This window comes from Callithrix jacchus, chromosome 3 (genome assembly GCF_049354715.1).
Source record: "Callithrix jacchus isolate 240 chromosome 3, calJac240_pri, whole genome shotgun sequence".
In the NCBI taxonomy this organism is placed as follows: domain Eukaryota; kingdom Metazoa; phylum Chordata; class Mammalia; order Primates; family Cebidae; genus Callithrix; species Callithrix jacchus.
This window is the reverse complement of record NC_133504.1, coordinates 122553736-122575339: the sequence shown is the minus strand read 5'-3', so window position 1 is coordinate 122575339 and position 21604 is coordinate 122553736. Positions and strand designations below refer to the sequence as shown.

The 21604-nt window shown below is 37.0% G+C and overlaps 1 protein-coding gene across 3 annotated transcripts in view; it reads right to left on the bottom strand.

Moving 5' to 3' along the window:
- Positions 1-2457: 2457 nt before the first annotated feature.
- CDKL2 (cyclin dependent kinase like 2) overlaps positions 2458-21604 on the bottom strand; it is a 56326-nt gene continuing 37179 nt past the window's right edge. For all 3 annotated transcript variants that reach the window (XM_054253272.2, XM_008993170.5, XM_078367068.1), the window contains 5 exons: positions 21417-21510; positions 16921-17044; positions 16601-16707; positions 7437-7525; positions 2458-5419 (listed from right to left, as the gene is read on the bottom strand). In XM_054253272.2, the coding sequence (XP_054109247.2) occupies positions 7478-7525; positions 16601-16707; positions 16921-17044; positions 21417-21510 (373 nt within the window). In that variant the 3' untranslated portion in view covers positions 2458-5419; positions 7437-7477. The remainder of the gene's footprint in view (positions 5420-7436; positions 7526-16600; positions 16708-16920; positions 17045-21416; positions 21511-21604) is intronic.

Sequence of the window (21604 nt, the reverse complement as noted above, 5' to 3'; positions counted from 1 at the left end):
GACTTATTTCCTCCCAAAACCCAGTTAAAAAAGGGGGGACCTTACTATCTTACTTAAGACAAGTGTAATTTAAAAATATATTCTGGCCAGACGCAGTGGCTCACACCTGTAATCCCAGCACTTTGGTAGGCCGAGGTGGGCGGATCACCTGAGGACAGGAGTTCGCAACCAGCCTGGCAAACATGGCAAAACTCCGTCTCTACTAAAAATACAAAAATTAGCCAGGCGTGGTGGTGCACACCTGTAATCCCAGCTAGCTACTCCAGAGGCTGAGGCAGAATTGCTTGCACCTGTGAGGCAGAGGTTGCAGTGAGCCAAGACTGCACCACTTCACTCCAGCCTAGGCAACAGTGTCAGACACCATCTCAAAAAAAAAAAAAAAAAAAAAAAAAAAAATTCTTCTGGCTGTGTTGCATTTCTCAAAAATCATTTTTTATCCACAATATGTTTTGAGCCAAACCATATTATCTGAATCTGGTTTTTGCCTTGTCGTCAGATATAGGAGACCATCTACAGAGGGAAGTCTCTGATACTCAAACTAAAATCTGCTTTACCATTTTAAAGACCTTAATATATTTTATTGACAGAAGCAATTCAAATGACCAATATATATATACATAAAAGATATGAGAATATGTGTAACCTCAGTAGTAATCAAGAAAATGTAAGCCAAAGCAAGATAAGTTTCACCCATCTACCTGGCCAAAATGAAAACTATTAATATCTAATGTGAGAAATTTTTTTCATCTACTGTTGGCGAGAATATAAATTAGTACAGTCTTTTTGAGAGACAATTTGGCAGATCTGTCCAGATCTAAAATGAAGCATTCCTTTTGCAGCTTCAAAAATGTCCATCTCTGGTTAGCACTATGATTGTTTCTCCAATGTTCATTCTGTGCCTGCCCTGCTCTGTGGAGGCCATGTGGTTTAATGGGTGGGCTGCTATTGGCCTAAGCCAATCAGTATAATCTAGTTTCCCTTTGCTCTCATTATTAATTCAGGGAAGGGAATTTAACAGAGGCCCAAGATCCAAGCCCATCAGTGCTCGCCATTCCCCTGGCTACTGTGATTGATTCAGGGATGACCAGTATCCAAATTAGGCTCAATGACAGTGAAGGGCTATTTAATGGCTGGGGAAACTCCTTGCCTCCTCCTCTAGAAATAAATGAGGAAGCATGTGGCTCCAGGAGTCTAAGCTCTCAATGTTATATTATCTAAACAGATTTTTAAAATTAATTCCAGCTCTAAATAATCATAGTCATATGTTTATTTCAACACCCATGGCTCTATTATTTATTAAGTGACAGTGAGTCAATTCCTTAAGTTTTCTAAGTCTATTATTTTGGCTATAAAACATGAATAACATTCCTACTTTCATAGGGTTATTGTTACTATTGTCATTCTAGAAATCACGGTGCTAGATGATGTGGAACAAAAATAGATAAATAAGGCTCCCCATCTTTATAGATACTGAGAATTTAGTGAGGCAGTAACACTGGGTATTGTTCTTACCTGTGTACCTTCAGAATCTAACCCTGACTCTTCTGGTGGGTTGAAGAGCAACTTAACATCTTTCAATAAATGGCTTTTCTAGGTAAAGGGGAAAAAAATCTAGTTGGGAGGATAGGTATACGTGTAAACAAAAGGAGTGAGAAGCCAAGGAAGATAACTAAAAACAGGTTGGGAAGGCCAGGTATGGTGGCTCATGCCTGTAATTCTAGTACTGTGGGAGGCTGAGGCAGGAGGATCGTTTGAGCTCAGGAGCTAAAGACCAGCCTGGGCAACATAGTGACATCCTGTGTCTATAAAAACTATAAAAATAAAATAATAAAACAGTCTGAGGAGAGAAGTGACCAATTAAAACATTATTTTGGGGGGGGTCAAGGGATAGTTTTAAATTCTAGCAGCAAGATTAATGAAGATAACTTTCCAGGTCTAGAGCAGATGAGATAGCTGGATAGAGGTAAACTGATATGTAAGCTGTTCTCCAGACTGACAGGAAACCCTACCCATAGGAAAACATGCTGAATTGAACCTTCTTATATGTTCATGTTAATCAACAATACATTTTCCAAAAATTTACCAGAATTTCACCAGACAATACATTTTCCAAAATTTTACCTTCTTCATTCTACAGGAGATGACCCTGAGTGACAAAGTAAAGAATATAGAAATCAGGAAAGTGCAATGGGCAAAACTAAATTTTCACTGGAAACAAAGAAAAATGCTGTTTTGTGGATGGGTTTTTGTTTTAAAGAAAAATTTTCAGAATATATTCAACATCAGATGTCCACAAATATCTATAAACACAAAGCTGTAAACCACACGCGATAACATAAGGTACTTACTTCTCAGAGGGCATATTAAGAAAAAATATGCTGTATGTTAACTACATTTTCAAGTTATTTCATGTCTGAAGCTATCAAGAGAAAAAATAAGACCCTTGAGAAAACAATGTGAGAACATAATTTTTTATTCATATAGAGGAGTGTTAAGCACCTGCTTCTAATGCAAAAACAATGCAAAACAACAGAGAAAAATCCATTTAGTCCAATTTACTAAGACTAGCCTAAAGCCTTAGGAGCAGTGCTCTGTTGCTTCATTAATTCCCTGCCCATGGTTCAGTTATAGAGAGGAGGGCTTAGAAAACAAATCAATCATATTTTTCAGCCTACTCCGATATATAGTGTATTACAGGTCCAGCCTCACACTGCAGCACAGCTAAGACAAAGAAACCAATAATGAGAGTCACATAAGAAAACACATTTTCTATGTTCCATTTCAATGCGAAGTCAGATATTCTAAGCAAGCAAGGGATTCTAAGTCAGGAAAACCAGGTTCTGTCACAACTTTTACTAGTTAGTCTTTACAAGACATGTTATTTTATGATCATGCTGCCTATATCACCAGCTATACAAGAAAATTAGCTTGCCACCGCTACCTCCTAAGTTTTCCGGAAGAAGGATTAACAGATTTCAAACTTATTTGCTAAATACCATACAGTGGTGAATATATTATTTATAGTACCTTTAATTAAATAAATCTAAATTAAAACCATTTATGGCACTCAGTAAGATAATATTTATTATTTTTAAAACATACATACACACAGCAAGCCCACTGCTCCCACCAGTACATACACATATTCCCTATGCGTGTGTGACTAAGTCAGATCCTTGCAAAGAGACACTAAATAACCTTAAACTTATAAAAAGGATCATTGGTTCAATATCTATTATTGCTGATGATTATGATTACATCAACAAGAATCACTGAAATCAATTTGCAGAATCTTCTTTTTCTTGTACTTCTGCCACGGTTGTAATTAGTTACAATCCTCAAGTCGTAACTTTGACTTATAGTAAATAATTTTTACTTCCTTAATTCTAAAGTTCAAAGGTGTTTTAATAGGCAAAAGATATCAAAAGCTAGCATAAAAACTGGAAGGTAATTGATCCTAGGACCTCAAACATTGAGCAGATCTTTTCACACTGATCTTCACAGAAAAATAGTATTGAAATAAGCTGAAGCGCCATTTGGCTTGAAGTATTACCTGCTTGCCATGCTGCAGAATCTATTGGCAGTTTTTTTTAAAGTAAAAATAAAATAGTAACGTTTTAATGTGAAGGCTATTAATGCTGATACCCTAGTTTTTTCAGCATGTTAACCATACTAATGCAGTCAAACGCCTGGTCACAGATTAAAAGAGAGCTTTTAAATCAAGACCAATTTTAATATAACCACCACCTATACTCTTGTACATTGAAACCCCTTATTTGCCTCCTCTTGAATGTCCTACTGTTTTGAGGCTTAAATACCCAAAGTCAGAATTTCAATACTAAGTTCCTCAGAGTAATAAAGAAAAGGTCTATTTAAACTCTTCGGCTAAGTTCTAGTTAATGGCTTTTGGGGAAAAAAGCAACACACTATTAATTGGTTAAGGTGAAAAACTCACACAAATTCTGGTTCCCTAAACAACCATTCTCTAAAATAATAAATGCAGAGCATGGCTAGAAACCCAGAAATCAAGAACCTGTACCCAACTTGGTTTATTTCTCCCACCTAAAAAGTTTTGGATTCATACCTTAGAAAAGATGTGTGGAATGCAGGTAAATGATTTTGCACCATGGTGAAAAGCTTTTGAGAAGGGCTTAGTGTTTGAGGTCACAAGGAGACAGGAACTTCTCTGGATTCTTGTATCACCCTTAAACTACCAGGGGACAAAATAATAATGAACATTCCCTCCCCAGAGCCTCTTCAGCTGGGCAGTTCAATAGCAATTGGTCCACAGAAGAGTAAATCAGTCCTGATCAATTCTGTATGGAACATCAGCACCAGAATCTTACAATACAGAGAACTATCAATGCCAGAGTTACAGTAAGTCATTCAAAAGAGAAGGTTTCTCTGTCAGGCTTGCATTAGTGTGGTTCTTAGAAGAACTGCATAGTGGCCAGAGTCTTATAATATAATGATAGAACATCAACAATAATTACTGAAACCAAAGACACACATCTACCCACGGACAGAAGTTACATATTCCCTTAATATCTAGAAGCAAGTAAGATTTTTCAGTGTGTTTTCATAGTTAAATTCGGTTAAAGCAAACAGTTTCTCTTACTGATCCTAGTTTCTTCAATTTTCTTCAACTGATTGTAATTTTTTTTTTTTTTTTTGAGACGGAGTTTTGCTCTTGTTACCCAGGCTGGAGTGCAATGGCGCGATCTCGGCTCACCGCAACCTCCGCCTCCTGGGTTCAGGCAATTCTCCTGCCTCAGCCTCCCGAGTAGCTGGGATTACAGGCACGCGCCACCATGCCCAGGTAATTTTTGTATTTTTTTAGTAGAGACGGGGTTTCACCATGTTGACCAAGATGGTCTCGATCTCTTGACCTCGTGATCCATCCGCCTCGGCCTCCCAAAGTGCTGGGATTACAGGCGTGAGCCACCGCGCCCGGCCCAACTGATTGTAATTTTTATCCCCTACCCCCACCAAACTCTCTCCTAAATAAATATACACATTTATACAGAAAACACACAAAGTTCAATGCATGAGTAACATGGCCTTTTTATAACATTTCTCTCTGTTCTCCTTTTTTACACACTTTTAATCATGGGTGACTTAAACAATCTCCTAACAGTAAATACACATTCATGTAACAAGAACCATATCACTATTCTTCCACTGGATATATCTTGATATAGCATCAGTGGATGTGAAAGATGATGGAATAACAGTTGGGGAGGGGCACTTGTTCAATCTTCCTTTGAAACATTTGGAAGTTTTTGTCTTTACTTCTTCTAGAAGGCCTTTCTCAGAAAATCCAGGCAGTTCAGAAGGAAATGATCAAAACCATGAATCTCTCCTCTTAGGATATCAGCACTCTTGCTGCAAGATGTCATCTCAAGTGCAAGAGCAGCATCTAAAAGCACAGAAGAATATACCACCAACTATTTTACATAAAGTTTTTCTAAAACTTAATTTCTTTCTTACTTGTTTTCTCACACATATATATATTGATAATATTGGTGGGTACTATGTAGCTTAAGGAAACTTTATATTTCAATTAGATGTATCAAAAGCAAATTTTTAAGACAATCTTTAGAATAATTACCAATCAAAACTATCATGTGTAACACATATCTTCTTTTATGCAAATAATAACTAATTTTGACAAAAAACATGCAAGTTTTGCAGAGTCTGTAGTTTACACAGTTTGTATCAATTAGTTTTTCATTGTTCAGCATGAATTAACTCAAATGAATGCATTGCAAAGACTCTTCCAGGGCCTTGAAAGGACCTGTGCAAATGAAAGATCAAAACTAAAGCTTTGTTTACTTCATAGTAAATTTACCTTTGATATCAAAGATGCTCAAAATGCTTTGTAAAGGTTAACAGATTAATTAATACAGTTATGGGCTGGGCGTGGTGGCTCATGCCTGTAATCCCAGCACTTTGGGAGGCCAAGGCGGGTAAATGATCTAAGGTCAGGAGTTTGAGACCAGCCTGACCAACATGGTAAAACCACGTCTGTACTAAATATACAAAAATTAGCTGGGCGTGGTGACACACACCTGTGATCCCAGCTACTCGGGAGGCTGACACACAAAGATCGCTTGAACCCAGGAGGCAGAGGTTGCAGTAAGCCAAGACTGCATCACTGCACTCCAACCTGGATGACAGAGCGAGATACTGTCTCAAAAAAAAAATACAGTTATGAGAATGTGGGATTCTATCATCATAATATTTTACATAATTAATGAGATATTAAACATTGAATGACTTACTTGAGCAAATAAATTATCACTCAAAAACGTCTGACTGGCCAGGCACAGTGGCTCATACCTCTAATTCTAGTTCTTTGGGAGGCCAAGGTGGGCAGATCACTTGAGTTCAGAAGTTCAAGACCAGCCCAGGCAACATGGTGAAACCCCATTCTACCAAAAATACAAAAAATTAGTGGGGTGTTGTGTCACACACCTGTAGTCCCAGCTACTCGGGACACTGGGGCAGGAGGATTGCATCTGCCTAGGAGGCAGAAGTCACAGTCAGCCAAGATTATGCTACTGAACTCCAGCCTGGGCAATGGAGTGAGATCCCATTAAAAAAAAAAAAGTCTGATTTTTGTTTTGCTTTTTTTAATACTAAAATGTTATATTTAAAAGGAGGGCAATAATTTGGTACAGCACTGATCTCTCTTTATTGGGAAAAGTATTGCCAAGTATAGTCATGCACTATATAACAATGTTTTGGTCGACAATGGGCTGCATATAAAATGGTGGTCCCATAAGATTATCACGAAGCTGAAAATTCTTATTGCCTAGTGACACTGCAGCCATGATAACATCATAGTGCAATGCATTACCTTTTCTATGTTTTGATATATGAATACTTATCATTGTGCTACAATTGCCTACAGTAGTCAGTATAGTAACATGCTGTACAGGTTTGTAGCCTAGAAGCAATAGGCTATACCATGTAGCCTAGGAGTATAGTGGATGATATCATCTAGAATTGTATAAGTAGACTATGATGTTAGCATAACAGTGAAATCATCTAAGGATGCATCTGTCAGAACATTAAGCAAGGCAGGACTATAATCAGGTGATCTTGCTTTATGGGCCCACAGGGCAAATGACTGATAAGGGTGATAGGTATGTATCTTTCTTGAGCACTTGTCAACCTAAATTCACATTACCATATCCAATAAAATACATGATTTTAGTTTAGGAGCAAGAGATATATACTCTACGAAAATGGGTATCATCCCAGAGATAAATACTACTTCTGGTTTTCTAAGTGGCACAACTCTCTTTATCAGAAATTGTCATAAAATCAATCATTGGAGAATGTTTCAGCTGAAAAATTAGTCTTCAGCAAGCCACAAAATATTACCTGTGAAAGGCTGCACAGCCTTAAATATGGAAAATCAGACCTACCCAGTTCAGAACCAAAATGATTCTCAGTGCTGGTGCTCCATTTAAGGCAAATCAGCCTCTGAATCATCTGACAGGGGAAGTCCTGATACCTATAAATTAATCATAGAGCATCATAGGTTCTCAGTAATTGCAAAAGTTCCACTTACCCAAAATTTCAATTCTATTTGTTCAAATATCAGATGTTTAGAACTAACCATTCATAGTTCAAGCTGCCTACATGGAAAAGGATGAAGTAAGGAGACATTATTCTTTTCCTTTTTTAGTCCCAAAATTACTGCTGAGTGGATGTTATTCTTCGATCCTAGCTTATGCATATGTTAAAAGATACTTCTGATCTGCTATGACAGTGTAAGCGCACTACAACCCATCTCTTCTACTTATTACCAAAATATAGAAACAAAAATCTGTTGGAACCATCATACAAAGACTTTGAAGCAGCCCTTGTAACTCTGCTACATGAAGTAAAGGAAAACATACTTGAAATGAATGGATAGGAATACTTAGCAGAGAAATAGTAGCTACAAAAGAGAGCCAAATGTATATTTTAGGGCTAAAGAGTACAGTATCTGAAATTTTAAAATTTCACTGAATGGGCTTAATAGCAGAATGAAGATGATAAAGTAAAAAGTAAGAGAACTTGAGAATAGGTTAATAGAAATGGCCCAATCTGAAGAATAGAAAGAAAAATGATTAGGAAAGTGAACAGAGTATCAGGAACCTATGAGAAAATACTAAACAGTCTACCGTACATATCATTAGACTTTCAGAAGGAAAGGTGAGAGACTATGGCAGAAAAAAAAATTTCAAAAAATGATGACCAACAACTGCCCAAATACATAAGTTTACAGATTCAAGAAGGCTGGAAAACTCCAAACAGGACAAACGCAAAGAAAACTATGTCTACATACATCATATTTAAGCTAATGAAAAGATAAAAATTAAATCTTGAAAGCAGCTATAGGAAAATGAAACACTACATATAGGGAAACAATTCAAATGCCTGACAATTTCCCACCAGAAATTACAGAGATCAGAAGAATCACATCTTTATAGTTCTGGGAGGAAAACAAAAACATGTCAACTCAAATTCCATATCCAATAAAATATATTTCAATAATTAAAGTAAAATAAAGTCATTCTCAAATGAAGAAAAACTAAGAATATTTGTCCCCATCAGACCTGCTCTGCAAGAAATGCTAAAGGAAGTTTTTCAGGCAGAAGGAAAATAACACCAGAGGAAAACTGGAATCTAGGGAAAAAGAGAGACCAACAGAAATGGTAAAGAGCTAGGTAAATATAAAAGACAATTTTTTCTCCTATATTGTTTAAAATGTTTATGACTGTTTAAAACAAAACATATAATGTATTAGGCTTCTGAAGGTATGCAGATGTAGTACATATGAAGTAACATAAACTGCAAACTGGGGAGAAGGGAATACATTTTCGACTTTTTCATTGTTAATTATTTATCAAGAGAAACTATTTCTTATACCACATATTAATGTTTCATAGTTCAGGAACACAGATGAGTGACAAACTTCTAGGTAATTCAACGCAAAGAAATTCTTTGTATTCCAAAATCACTTTGTACTCTAAAAGATACCAGCCTTCCTCAACTTCTCCAAATCTTTCACAAAATCATAATTTCTGTAGAAATCTGCATATGTCTTGTTTCTTGGTTCAGCCACAGCAATCTTACAGACAGCTGCAACCCCCAGGGACACAATAAAGGCTCCAACAATATGAAATCACAGACGTTGGTCAGAAGATCACACATCTGAGGTTTTGTCAAAGCACTGGAGGCCATGGTAATTACTGTCTTTGATAGGTATGTCAACCTCAACACCAACATCTTTCCTGGATAATGGAGAAATGGATGGCCAGTTCCTGCTTTTTATTTCGAGGGGTAGGATGTAGACTATGAAAAACTACTGATGTATATTGTCATTCCTCAAGCAATCACTAAAAAAAAATATATAAAGAGATATTGCCAAAAAAATACTAAAAATATTCAAAAACAGAAGAAAACTGAAAAGGAAAAACAGAGGAACAAACAGAAAACAAATAATAAAAAGATGGGAGTAGATCCAAAAATATCAATTATCACAGTAAATGTTAACGGTCTAAACATTCTATGGTCAACAGGATTGTAAAGCTATGCCCTTAAGATTCCTGTCCGTAGCTAGTTAATCAAACTAATTTCAGTACTGATATGAAGGGACTTTATACATGGAATAAAGATTACTAATTAGCTAACTTGGTGGGCCCAGTGTAATCATGTGGGCTCTTAGCATCAGAGTGAGTCAGAGATGAGGCAGAAGTAGTGGTCAAAGAGATTCAAGTTTAAGAGAGATTTGACCACTGTTGCTGGCTTTGAAGACAGAGGAAGTGGGCCCTGAGCCAAGGAATGTGGGTGGCTTCTAGAAGCTGAGAACAACCCCTAGCTGTCAGCCAGCAAGGAAATGGGGACTTCTGCCCTACAACCATATGAAACTAAATTACCCAAACAACCTAAGTGAGCCTGGAAATAGTTTCTCCCCTAATGCCTCTAGAAAATAATGCAGCCCTGCAGACACCTTGATTTCCACCTGTGAGACTCATGCAGAGAAACAGCTGTGCCTAACTCAGAAGCTATGAGATAATAAATGGATATTAATTTAGTATGTAAGTAGTCCCCCCTTATCCATGAGGGACATGTTCCAAGGCCCCCAGTGGATGCCTGAAACCTCAGATAGTACCAAGCCCTAAATATAGAGTATTGTGTTTTTTTGATCTGAAAGCCTAGACAGCTACTAAGCAATAAAAGAGCAGGTAGCATAAGTATACAGCATGGATACACTGGACAATGAGAGGATTCATGTCCCCAGCAGAAAAGAGCCGGACAGCTTGAGATTTCATCAGGCTATTCAGAATGGCGTGCAATTTAAAACTTAAGAACCATTTATTTCTGGAATTTTCCACTTAACATTTTCAGACCATAGTTGACCACAGGTAACTGAAATTGCAGAAAACAAAATTACAGATAAGGGGGAATACCGTATCTCTAAGGTAGCAGCAATAATAAACAAATACACATTCCAATTAAAAGGCAAAGATTGACAGAATGTATACAAAGGAAAGATCCTATTTATATGCTGTCTTCAAAAGAAACACTTTAAATATAAACATAAAAACCAGATAGGGTAAAAGTAAATGAAAGCAAAAAGATTTACTATGCAAACTTACATATAAGAAGTTTGGAATGGTTAAGGTACAGACCACTACCAAAGATAAAGAGAGGCATTTCATAATGATAAAAGGACAATGTATCAGAAAGACAAAACAATTATGTGCAAATACCTAGTAATAGAGATTTAAAAATACAAAAAGCAGCCAGGTATGGTGGCTCACACCCGTAATCCCAGCTACTCAGGAGGCTCAGGAGGAGGTCAACAGTTTGAGCAACACAGCAAGGCCAGTCACAACAACAGAGCAAGACCCCATCTCTCAAAACAAAAGAAAAAAATTAGCTGGGTGTGGTGACCTGTGCCTGTAGTCTTAGTTACTCAGGAGGCTGAGGTGGGAAGATCACTTGAGCCCAGGAGTTCAAGGTTGCAGTGAGTTATGATCATGTCACTGTACTCTAGCCTGGGCAACAGAGTGAGACCCCATTTCTAAAAAAAATTAATAAAATAACAAAATACATGAAGCAAAAATAAATAGATATAGGCTAGGTGTGGTGGCTCATGCCTGTAATCCCGGCACTTTGGGAGGTGGAGGCAGGTGGATCATTTGAGCTCAGGAGAGCAAGACCAGCCTGGGCAACAAAGTGAGACTCTGTCTTGAAATAAATAATTAAATTAAATAAAAATAAACAAACATAAGAGAGAAATAGGCAATTCAACAACATAATAAAAAATTTTAACAGTACTCTTTCGAGAAGTGATAGACCTAAACAAAAAAGTTAAGAGCATAGATGATCTGAAGAATACTGTACTACTAATCACCTTGATCTAATTTTACATTTATAGAACAATTGATCAAACAACAAAGAATATACATTTTTTCAAGGGAACAAGATCAATCACCAAGATAGACCATAGACCATAAGACATGTTTCATTGAATCCAAAAAAAACCAAGATCACACTAAATGTATTCTCTGACCACAATGGAATTAAATTACAAATTAATCAACAATAAGCTATTAGGGAAACCTCAGATACTCGGCTATTAAACAACATTTTAAAGTAATTCATAGGTCAGAGAAGAAATTACAAATGGGAAAATTAAGGGAAATTTTAAAATGTTTGGACTAACCTTAATGTTAAAACATGACAAAGATATCTTTTTTTAAAAAAAAGAAATTACAGGTTAGATATATGCAAAATAATTAATCAAATAAGTAAATATACATAGAATAACATACAGCTAAATTTCTCACTCTCCAAGAAGAGAGTAGTAAACTAGATTAAACTGTGTTGTTGGGTTAGAATTAGAGGTATCTTTGTAGATTTTAATAAGCATAGAAATGAAAATACAATATATCAAAAGCTGTGGGATAAAGGTAAAGCAGTGCTTAGAGGAAAATGTATAGCTTTACATGCTTACATTACGAAAAAGAAAAAAAAATCTAAGTGACCAAGTGATAGGTTTCTTTAAGAACTTAGAAAAATTGAGCAGAATAAACCCAAAGTAAGTAAAAGGGAAAAACTAAGAGGAGACATCAACAAAATAGGGAACTGACAGACAACAGAGGAAATTAACAATGCCAAAGACTTGATTTTGTTGAAAACCACAACAAAATTGACAAACTCCTAACTATACTGATCAAGAAAAAGAAAGGTGAACATAATATAGTAAAAATAAAGAATAATCATCACAGTCTTTACAGATATTAAAAGGACAATAAGAGACCAGGTACGGTGGCTCATGCCTGTAATCCCAGCACTTTGGGAGACTGAGGCAGGTGTATCACTTGAGATTAGGAGTTTGAGACCAGCCTAGCCAATATGGTGAAGCCCCATCTCTACTAAAAATACAAAAATTAGCCAGGTATGACGGCTCACAGCTGTAATCCCAGTAATTTGGGAAGCTGAGGCAGAAGAATCACTTGAGCCCAGGAGGTGAAGCTTGCAGTGGGTTGAGATTTTGCCACTGTACTGCATGCAGCCTGGGTGACAGAGCAAGACTCTGTCTCAAAAACAAAAGGACAATAAGAGAATACTATGAACAATGTCAAGCCAACAAATTTTTTAAATTGTATGACATGAATCAGAGGATTAAAAAATACAACCTACCAAAAGAGACCCAAGAAGAAACAGAAAATCCGAATAGCTCTGTATCTTTTAAAGAAATTGAAATCATTGCCGAGCACAGCAGTTTATGCCTGTAATTCCAGCACCTTGGGAGGTCAAGGCAGGTGGATCACCTGAGGTCAGGAGTTGAGACCAGCCTGACCAACATGGAGAAACCCAGTCCCTACTAAAATTACAAAATTAGCCAGGCGTGGTGGTGCATGCCTATAATCCCAGCTACTTGAGGCAGGAGAATTGCTTGAACTCAGGAGGCAGAGGTTGCAGTGAGTCAAGATCGGGCCATTGCACTCAAGCCTGGGTAACAAGAGCAAACTCCATCTCAAAAAAAAGAAAAAAGAAATCGTTATCCAAAATTTTCCCCAAAATAAAACTCTTGGAATAGATGGCTTCACCAGAGAATTCTATCAATCATTCAAGGAACAAATAACACCAACTTATGAAACTTTTTCAGGAAATAAAGGGAGACCTCTGCTCAACTTGTTTTATGAAGCTAACAAAATCTTAATGTTAAAACATGACAAACGTATCTTTTTTTAAAAAAGGAAATTATTGTAGAACAGGAGGTTAGATATATATAAAATAATTAATCAAATAAGCACATATATTAAATTATACATGGAATAACATGCAGGTAAATTTCTCATTGTCAAAGAAGAGAATAGTAAACTGGACCAAACTCTGGGTGTTGGATTAGGATTAGAGGCATCTTTGTAGATTTTAGTAACCACAGGTAGAAATAGAAATAAACTAGGCCGGGCACGGTGGCTCATGTCTGTAGTCCCAGCAATTTGGGAGGCCAAGGCAGCCAGGATCACGAAGTCAGGAGATCAAGACCATCCTGGCTAACACTGTGAAACCCCGTCTCTACTAAAAATACAAAAAATTAGCCAGGCATGGTGGCATACGCCTGTAGTCCCAGCTATTCGGGAGGCTGAGACAGGAAAATTGCTTGAACCCGGGAGGCGGAGGTTGCAGTGAGCCGAGATCACATCACTGCACACCAGCCTGAGTGACAGAGCGAGATTTCATCTCAGAAAAATTAATAGATAAATAGAAATAAACTCATAGCAAATGTGTATATGTATGTACATATGTCTATGTACCTAGCTCTGTCCACTAAGAGGACCTTAGAACAATGACTCCCCCGAAATCAATGAACACACCTAGAGCCCAGATCTTGACTTCTAAATATGATTATCTACAAAAGGAAACTAGGGATCCTTGGAGAAATGGCTGATTCAGGCTGGTACAAATCAATCTGCATTATCTGTTGCAGCAGATAGCAAGGAATTTACTCAAAGAATGATGAGGACATGTCAAAAGGAGACAGAAGCTACCCTGAAGGGGATCCCACTAGACAAAACTGTACTAATTTGAACATCAAAATAAATAATGACTCAATAATGTGAAAACAACCCATTAAAAATAGGCAAAAGGTTTGAGCAGATATTTCATCAAAGAAGATATACAGCTTTTTCATGTGCAAATAAGCACATGAAAAGATTCTCAACATCTTTGTCATTAGGGAAATACAAATTAAAACCACAGTGAGATGCCGCTTCACACCTATCAGAATGGTTAAAATTAAACCGACAATACCAAGTGCTGGTGAGGATAAGGAACAACTGACAGTATTAGGCATTGCTGGTTGAAATGCAAAATGGCATAGCCATTTTTGAAAAATGTGATAGTTTCTTATAAAGTTAAATATTTACTTACCATATGACCCAGCAAATCCATTTTTAGTTATTTACCAACTAAATGTGAAACCCTATATTCACACACAAAAAACACATTTACAAATATTTATATAACACTTCATTGTTTAATTGTCAAAAACTGCAAACAACTCAAATGTCCCTCAGCTGGGAAAAGGATAAATAGATTCCTTCTCTTAAAAAAAAAAATTATTAGCTAGGCATGGTGGCCTGCACCTGCAGTCCCAGCTCCTTGGGAGACTGAAGTGGAAAGATGGCTTAAGCCGAGGAGCTCAAGGATGTAGTGAACTATGAGCATGCCATTGCACTCCAGCCTGGGCAACAGAGTAAGACCATGTGTCCAGAAAAAAAAGGCCAGGTACAGTGGCTCATAACAAGGTGTGTCGGTGTATGCCTGTGGTCCCAGCTACTCAGGAAGCTGAGGTGGGACGATCGCTTAAGCCTAGGGGATCAAGGCTGCCCTGAACCATGATGGTGCCACTGAACGCCAGCCTGTATGACACAGCAAAACCCTGTCTCAAAAATAAAAAAAAAGAAGTAAAGAAGTATATAAGAAACATATTGATACTCTATGGTTCCTAAATGTGGAATCTGTGATAGTGATTAATCTTCACATGACAGGAATTTGTTCAGTTTTAATTAAATGTTGCTATAGAAATTGTTGGCAAGAGATAAGGCAAAGCAACCAAGTAATAAACCCTTTCCTCAGCATCTCTAGGTAATTTGTAATCTTCAGTAATACTATTCCTTTGTAGAACTACAGAACTATTCGAGAGTTAACAGTGAGGCCGGGTACAATGGCTTACGCTTATAATCCCAGCACTTTGGGAGGCCAAGGCAGGTGGATCACTTGAGATCAGGAGTTCAAGTCCAGCCTGGCCAACATGGTGAAACCCCGCCTCTACCAAAAATACAAAAATTAGCTGGATGTGGTGGGGTGCACCTGTAATCCCAGCTACTCAGGAGCCTGAGGCACAAGAATCACTTGAACCTGGGAGGCAGAGGTTGCAGTGAGCTGAGACTGCACCACTGCACTCCAGCCTGGGCAACAGAGGGAGACTGTATCTTAAAAAGGGGGATTAACAGTGGAAAAAGCATCACCATGGATACAGGAGCTCTCTATGAAATGGAAATGTATTAATAATGAGGATGAAGAATGAATTCCAAAACAAAAGTTGCCTAACTTCAAGCAAAGGTGGGAAATCTGTCTGAAGCAGTAAAAGAAAAGTACAATGCCCATAGCCAAAGTTTGTAGCTAGTTACAGTTGGCTCCAAAGATTTAAGTTTACCAATTTTCTCAGTGTAAAAAATGAGTGTTATGGCTGTTGATATAAAAGTAATAGAAACATATATATTCTGAAAAGTTAAGAGCAATGATAGAAAAAGATGACTATATGGAATAGCAAATCTTTAACATGGATGAAATGGATTGTCTTGGGGGAAAAATGTCAAATAGATAATCCATTTTGAAAGAATAAAAACAATTCCAGGGTTTCTCCCTTTGAAAGGTAGGTTGTTTATAACTTTGGAGTTAATGTAGTAAAACACTATGAACTACCAAAAAAAAAAAAAAATAGTTAGCAAAAACTGTAGCTAGCCTGCATACCCAGACACACACATTTTTTAACCTATAAAAAAAGGATTACTGGCCAGGAGCCATAGCTCACATCTGTAATTCCAACACTTTGGGAGGCTGAAGCAGAAGGATCACTGGAGGACAGTAATTTGAGACCAGCCCAGGCAACACAGCAAGGCATCATCTCTACAAAAAATTTTAAAATTTGTTGGATCTGGTGGTGTATGCCTGTAATCTCAGCTACTTGGGAGGCTGAGGTGGTTGGATTGCTTAACCTCAAGAGTTTGAGGCTGCAGTGAGCTGGGATCATGTTACTGCACTCCAGCCTGGCCACCAGAGTGAAATCATGTCTCTAAAAAAAAAGTGTTATGGCAAGTTAGGAAATGTTATGTAAATATATATGTAATAAAGGTACTAAGTCCAATGAATCAAACAAACTTTAGCAAGCAAAACTTTATAGATTCCCACCAATAAACCTGCACAATTTTTAATAGCAAACTCTCCCTAAAATACTTTACTAGTAAGTATGAGAGAGACCCAAGTTCTGTCCATCCTATAAAGAGTGTTTCTGTACCTGATGTAATGTAATACTGGGAGTGTGCAGGTCAATAGCGGCCAGAGAAGGAATTCGAGATGCCGAAAGAATTTTGTTCTCTTTCTTTGTTAGCCTGGAATTTCGAGCTAGATAAAAATGACCAGTGAAAATATTAGACATTTTGTTAGTTTTTAGTTTTTCACATTCTTTACTTGCTCCTCAGTATGTACTTATAATAGGTATTCACATGCTTAAATATGTAAAGTCACTATGAATTTTTATTTTTAAATTCTGTTTACTTAACATACACTTTAAGTAATGTAAACAGACTACACAAAGTAAAAGCATTATCAACATACCTATGCCTTCCAAGGTTCTTAGTTCAGGGAGATGATTAGAGTTTAGTTCAGGCAAATGGACATCTGTCCTGGAGTATTCCCTTCTGTTCTTACTTGCCTGAAGGAGACTCTTTTCACTAGAGACCTAATATCATCAAAATAGGCAACACAAAAGAATTCATTTCAAGGTTAGCTAGGCTTTCCTTCTTTTGTAAGTCCTATGTTTGTATCCCAAAATTTGTGAAATTAAAGGTCTATAATAAAAAATTTGAAGGACATTAATAATATAAAAAATTCATCCAATTATTTCAAATATCTTCCTCATTAAATTCATTAAAATTGCTAACAAGTAGATAACTTGATTGCTATGAGCTTCTCCTTCTCCCTTTGCCAATTATCAATGTGTTAAGTCCCAGCAAGTAGTAAAAGGTTAAAATATGGGCATTGATGCCCTGATTCTACAGGCCAGCATGATTAGGCCTTACAACACTTCCTAGGCTTTTCAGAAAACAGTTGCTGTTGTATTCATAAATATTGAACAGTTTATCTTCATATGTATATCACATCTTTCCCTAGCTTGTTTTTCACTTTCCCAATATAATTTTGTTATTCATTTTTCTATATTTGTCCTCGTCTTGCTCCTCAGAGTTAGAATATGGTGCTATCTTCCTAGGAATACAATTTATTAGGTAATGAACTATAACTTCAATTATTTTCCTAATCTTTCTTAGTACTATTATTTTACAGTTGGTAAAGTCAGAAAAAATAGCAAGAAAAAGCAGCAGCACTTCAATTCTGCATCCTTAAGAATTTGACATTTTTCCAGTATTTTTCATTCAAAAATTACAGAAGCCCTGTATTCCTTTCCACAGTCTCAAAATAATTGACACATAGAGAGATTATGTGACTTGCTTAAAAAATACATGTTTATGTGATCTTCTTAAAAAAGTATGCATGATGCAATACATATATATGTATAATAAACTACATACACAAAAACACATGTATACGACATTAAGTTATTGAGGTTCGTTGATGCCTCGAACCTAATATTCTGTGAGTTATGCCATGCTGGCTGCCAGAAAGTCTTCAAGAGTCCTGCAGTGAGCTTTTGAGTTTCTTTCTTTTGGATGTTTCTCTTTACTCTTTTCATAGAACAAGCGCTAAGCCTATTGGTTCAAATTGGCTACAAAATAAAATAGTTCAAGAAAACTCTATGCAAATACAAAAAATAAAATTTAAAAATAAGTTCAAACTGCCAGATTAACATATTCAAAGAGTGAAAATAAAACACATAAGACAGGTGGGGTGGCTCACATCTGTAATCCCATCACTTTGGGAGGTCAAGGCATGAAGATCATGAGATCAAGAAATCGAGACCATCCTGGCCAATATGGTGAAACCCATCTCTATTAAAAATACAAAAATTAGCTGGGCGTGGCAGCACGTGCCTGTAGTCCCAGCTACTGGAAAGGCTGAGACAGGAGAATCGCTTAAATCCAGGAGGCAGAGGTTGCAATGAGCTGAGATGGTACCACTGTACTCCAGCCTGGCGACAGAATGAGACTCCATCTCAAAAAAGTAAAATAAAATAAAACACATAATAAATATTTATAAAATATATTTATTCAGACCTCAGAATGAGGGCATGCAACATGGGAGAGATGTATTAATCTTTAACATACAAGTTGAAGAAAGTCTAGGCTTAGCTCTGCTTGCATTAATTTTCATTAAGGAAAGACTCCACTCACTGGGTCTTTGCCCTATCTTCACCTCCTTTCTTGATTACCTCTTCCAAAAAAGAATAAATAGAAATCAGATCTATGATTATCAGCCAGCATTGATTATGCAATGCTTGAAAGCAGGTTGGTATCAGTTCTAGGAAAATGGTATTGAACTAGATATTTTGAAAGCCTTCCTGATTACAATAAGCTTCCAAAGCAGACCAAGATTTTAAAACACAAATATCCAAATATCTATGAAGAAACCAAAAAGGGAAGTACTATAGGCACAGAAATTATAAACTAAGAATAATTAAAAGAAAAACAAACACCATAACCAAATCATGAGAGAGCTGAAAAGGCTAAATTTTTCAACTCTGAAGATAGTGGGAGAAGTACAGAAGGGAAATTTGTCACACACACACAAAAACAGTACTCCTTTGGGAATGCATCCATACCTCCCTTTGTCGTGAAAAGCATTCATTCCTTCAGTGTGGAGTTTTTTCTTAATGAAAATTAATGCAAGCAGAGCTAACCCTAGACTTTCTTCAACTTGTAGGTTAAAGGTCAATACCTCTCTCCCATGTTTTGGGCCCCCATTCTGAGATGTGAATAAATATATTATTATAAATATTTATTATGTGTTTTATTTTCACTCTTTGAATATGTTAATCTGGTAATTTCAACTCATTTTTAAATTTTAGGCCAGGCATGCTGGCTCATGCCTTAATCCCAGCACTTTGGGAGGCCGAGGTGGGCAGATCACCTGAGGTCAGGAGTTTGAGACCAACCTGGCCAACATGGAGAAACACTGCCTCTACTAAAAATACAACAATTAGCTGGGTATGGTGGCGTGTGCCTGTAATCCCAGGTACTCAGGAGCCTGAGGCAGGAGGATCACTCGAATCTGGGAGGCAGAGGTTGTAGTGAGCTGAGATCATGACACTGCACTCTAGCCTAGGCAACAGAGAGAGACCCTGTCTCAAAAAAAAAAAAAAAAATATATATATATATATATATATAATATTATATATTTTTGTGTATATATATGTGTGTGTGTATATATATATATATTTTGTACTTGCATAGGAAGTAAAGTACAGTGAGGAAAACAAAAGCACAAATCTCTGCCTTCCAACCTTACATTCTAGTCAGGGGAGAAAGACAATATATAAATAAGAGTATATAGATGATAGCAGATAAATGCAAAGAAAAAAAATAAGCAAGGAGAGAGCATCAAGCATAAAGGGAGTCATAATGAGGTACAAGACTTCACAATAAGATTTCATGTGAGCTAAGGAAGAGAAAAAGCAAATCCATTGAGTTATCTGGGGAAGAATGTTCTAAAGCAAAAGAAATAGCAAGTGCAAAAGTCCAAAGGTGGAAGTATGTCTTACCATGTTCCAGGAATAACAAGGAAATCAGTGGTAGAACAGAGTGATCGAGAAGAACAGATGGAGATGGGATAGAGGGTTGGGTGGAGTCAATCATGCAGGCACGTATAGACCCTGTAAGGACTTTGGCCTTTTCTCAGAGACAAGAAGCTAATGGAAGATGTTGAGCAGAAGAGTGATGAGGGTTTGACCTAACTTTAAAAGAGAAACATTCTGGAGGCCATGCTGAGAATAATAATGCTCCTTCCTGTGCTATCTCTAAATCTTGTACATGCTTCTACTATTACAATATGATACAATGTTTTAATTTGCTGATCCTCTAGATCATGAAGCCCTTAAAAAGAAAGATTGACTTATTTATCTTCAGTGTCTCACACATAATAAATGATCAATAAATATTTGTTATATAAATAAATAGAACCATTTCATTTCTTTCTCGTTTGCTTTTTTTTTGAGACAGGGTCTTGGTCTGTCACCCAGGCTGAAGGCTGTGGTGCTGGGGCACAATCACGGCCACAGCTTACCACTATCGCCTCAACTTTCCAGGCCCAAACAACCCATGCATCTCAGCCTCCCAAATAGCTAGGATACAGGCATGTGCCACCATGCCCAGCTAGTTTTTTAAAAAAAAAATTTGTAGAGATAGGATTTTGCTGTGTTGCTCAAGCTTGTTTCAAATTCCTGGGCTCAAACTATCTTCCTGCCTCAGCCTCCCAAAGTGCTGTGATTACAGGTGTGAGCTACCGTCCCCGAACAATAGAATACGGCCACCAAAAATCTTGTGTGGATGAGATAAGACAAATTACCTTTTCATCTACTCTAAAAAAGAACTGACCAGCAATCATCAGGTTGAGAAAATTTCTATGTTACTAAAGAATAAATATAACAAGCGGGGAACAGTGGCTCACGCCTGTAATCCCAGCACTTTGGGAAGCTGAAGTGGGTAGATCATGAGGTCAGGAGTTTGAGACCAGCTTGGCCAAGATGGTGAAAGGTGAGGTGGTGAGTGCCTGTAATCCCAGCTACTCAGGAGGCTGAGGCAGGAGAATCGCTTGAACTCAAGAGGCAGAGGTTGAGTTGAACCGAGATCACACCACTGCACTCTAACCTGGGTGACAAAGCAAGACTCCATCTCAAAAAAAAAAAAGAAGAAAACAAATAACATATTTTTCAGACTTATAAAACTTATTTAAACTTTCAGAATTTCACATTTATGACTATGATGGGCTGGGATAATATATGCACACTTAAGGTTTCACTTCATATGTTTCCAAACAAAATTCTCAGTTCTTCACTATCATATTTAATTTTTTTGTTGTTGTTGTTCTATCATATTTAATTTTAATAAAAGTCAAGCGCTGACTGGTGCTTGTTCTTCTACTGCTGAGAACTGCTTACTTACTAATGTGGTCACATTAATATTATAAATGCCTGATGGGGAATGTCTGTTCAGTTTAACAAATGGAATAGAACACTTCTTAGTTTTGTCATCCATTCTGTAACAAAAAAAAAAAATTTAAGTTAGAACCAGCAATAATTATCTTTTAAAGCACAAACCCAAATGACACAGCATCAACTAACAAGCAGTTT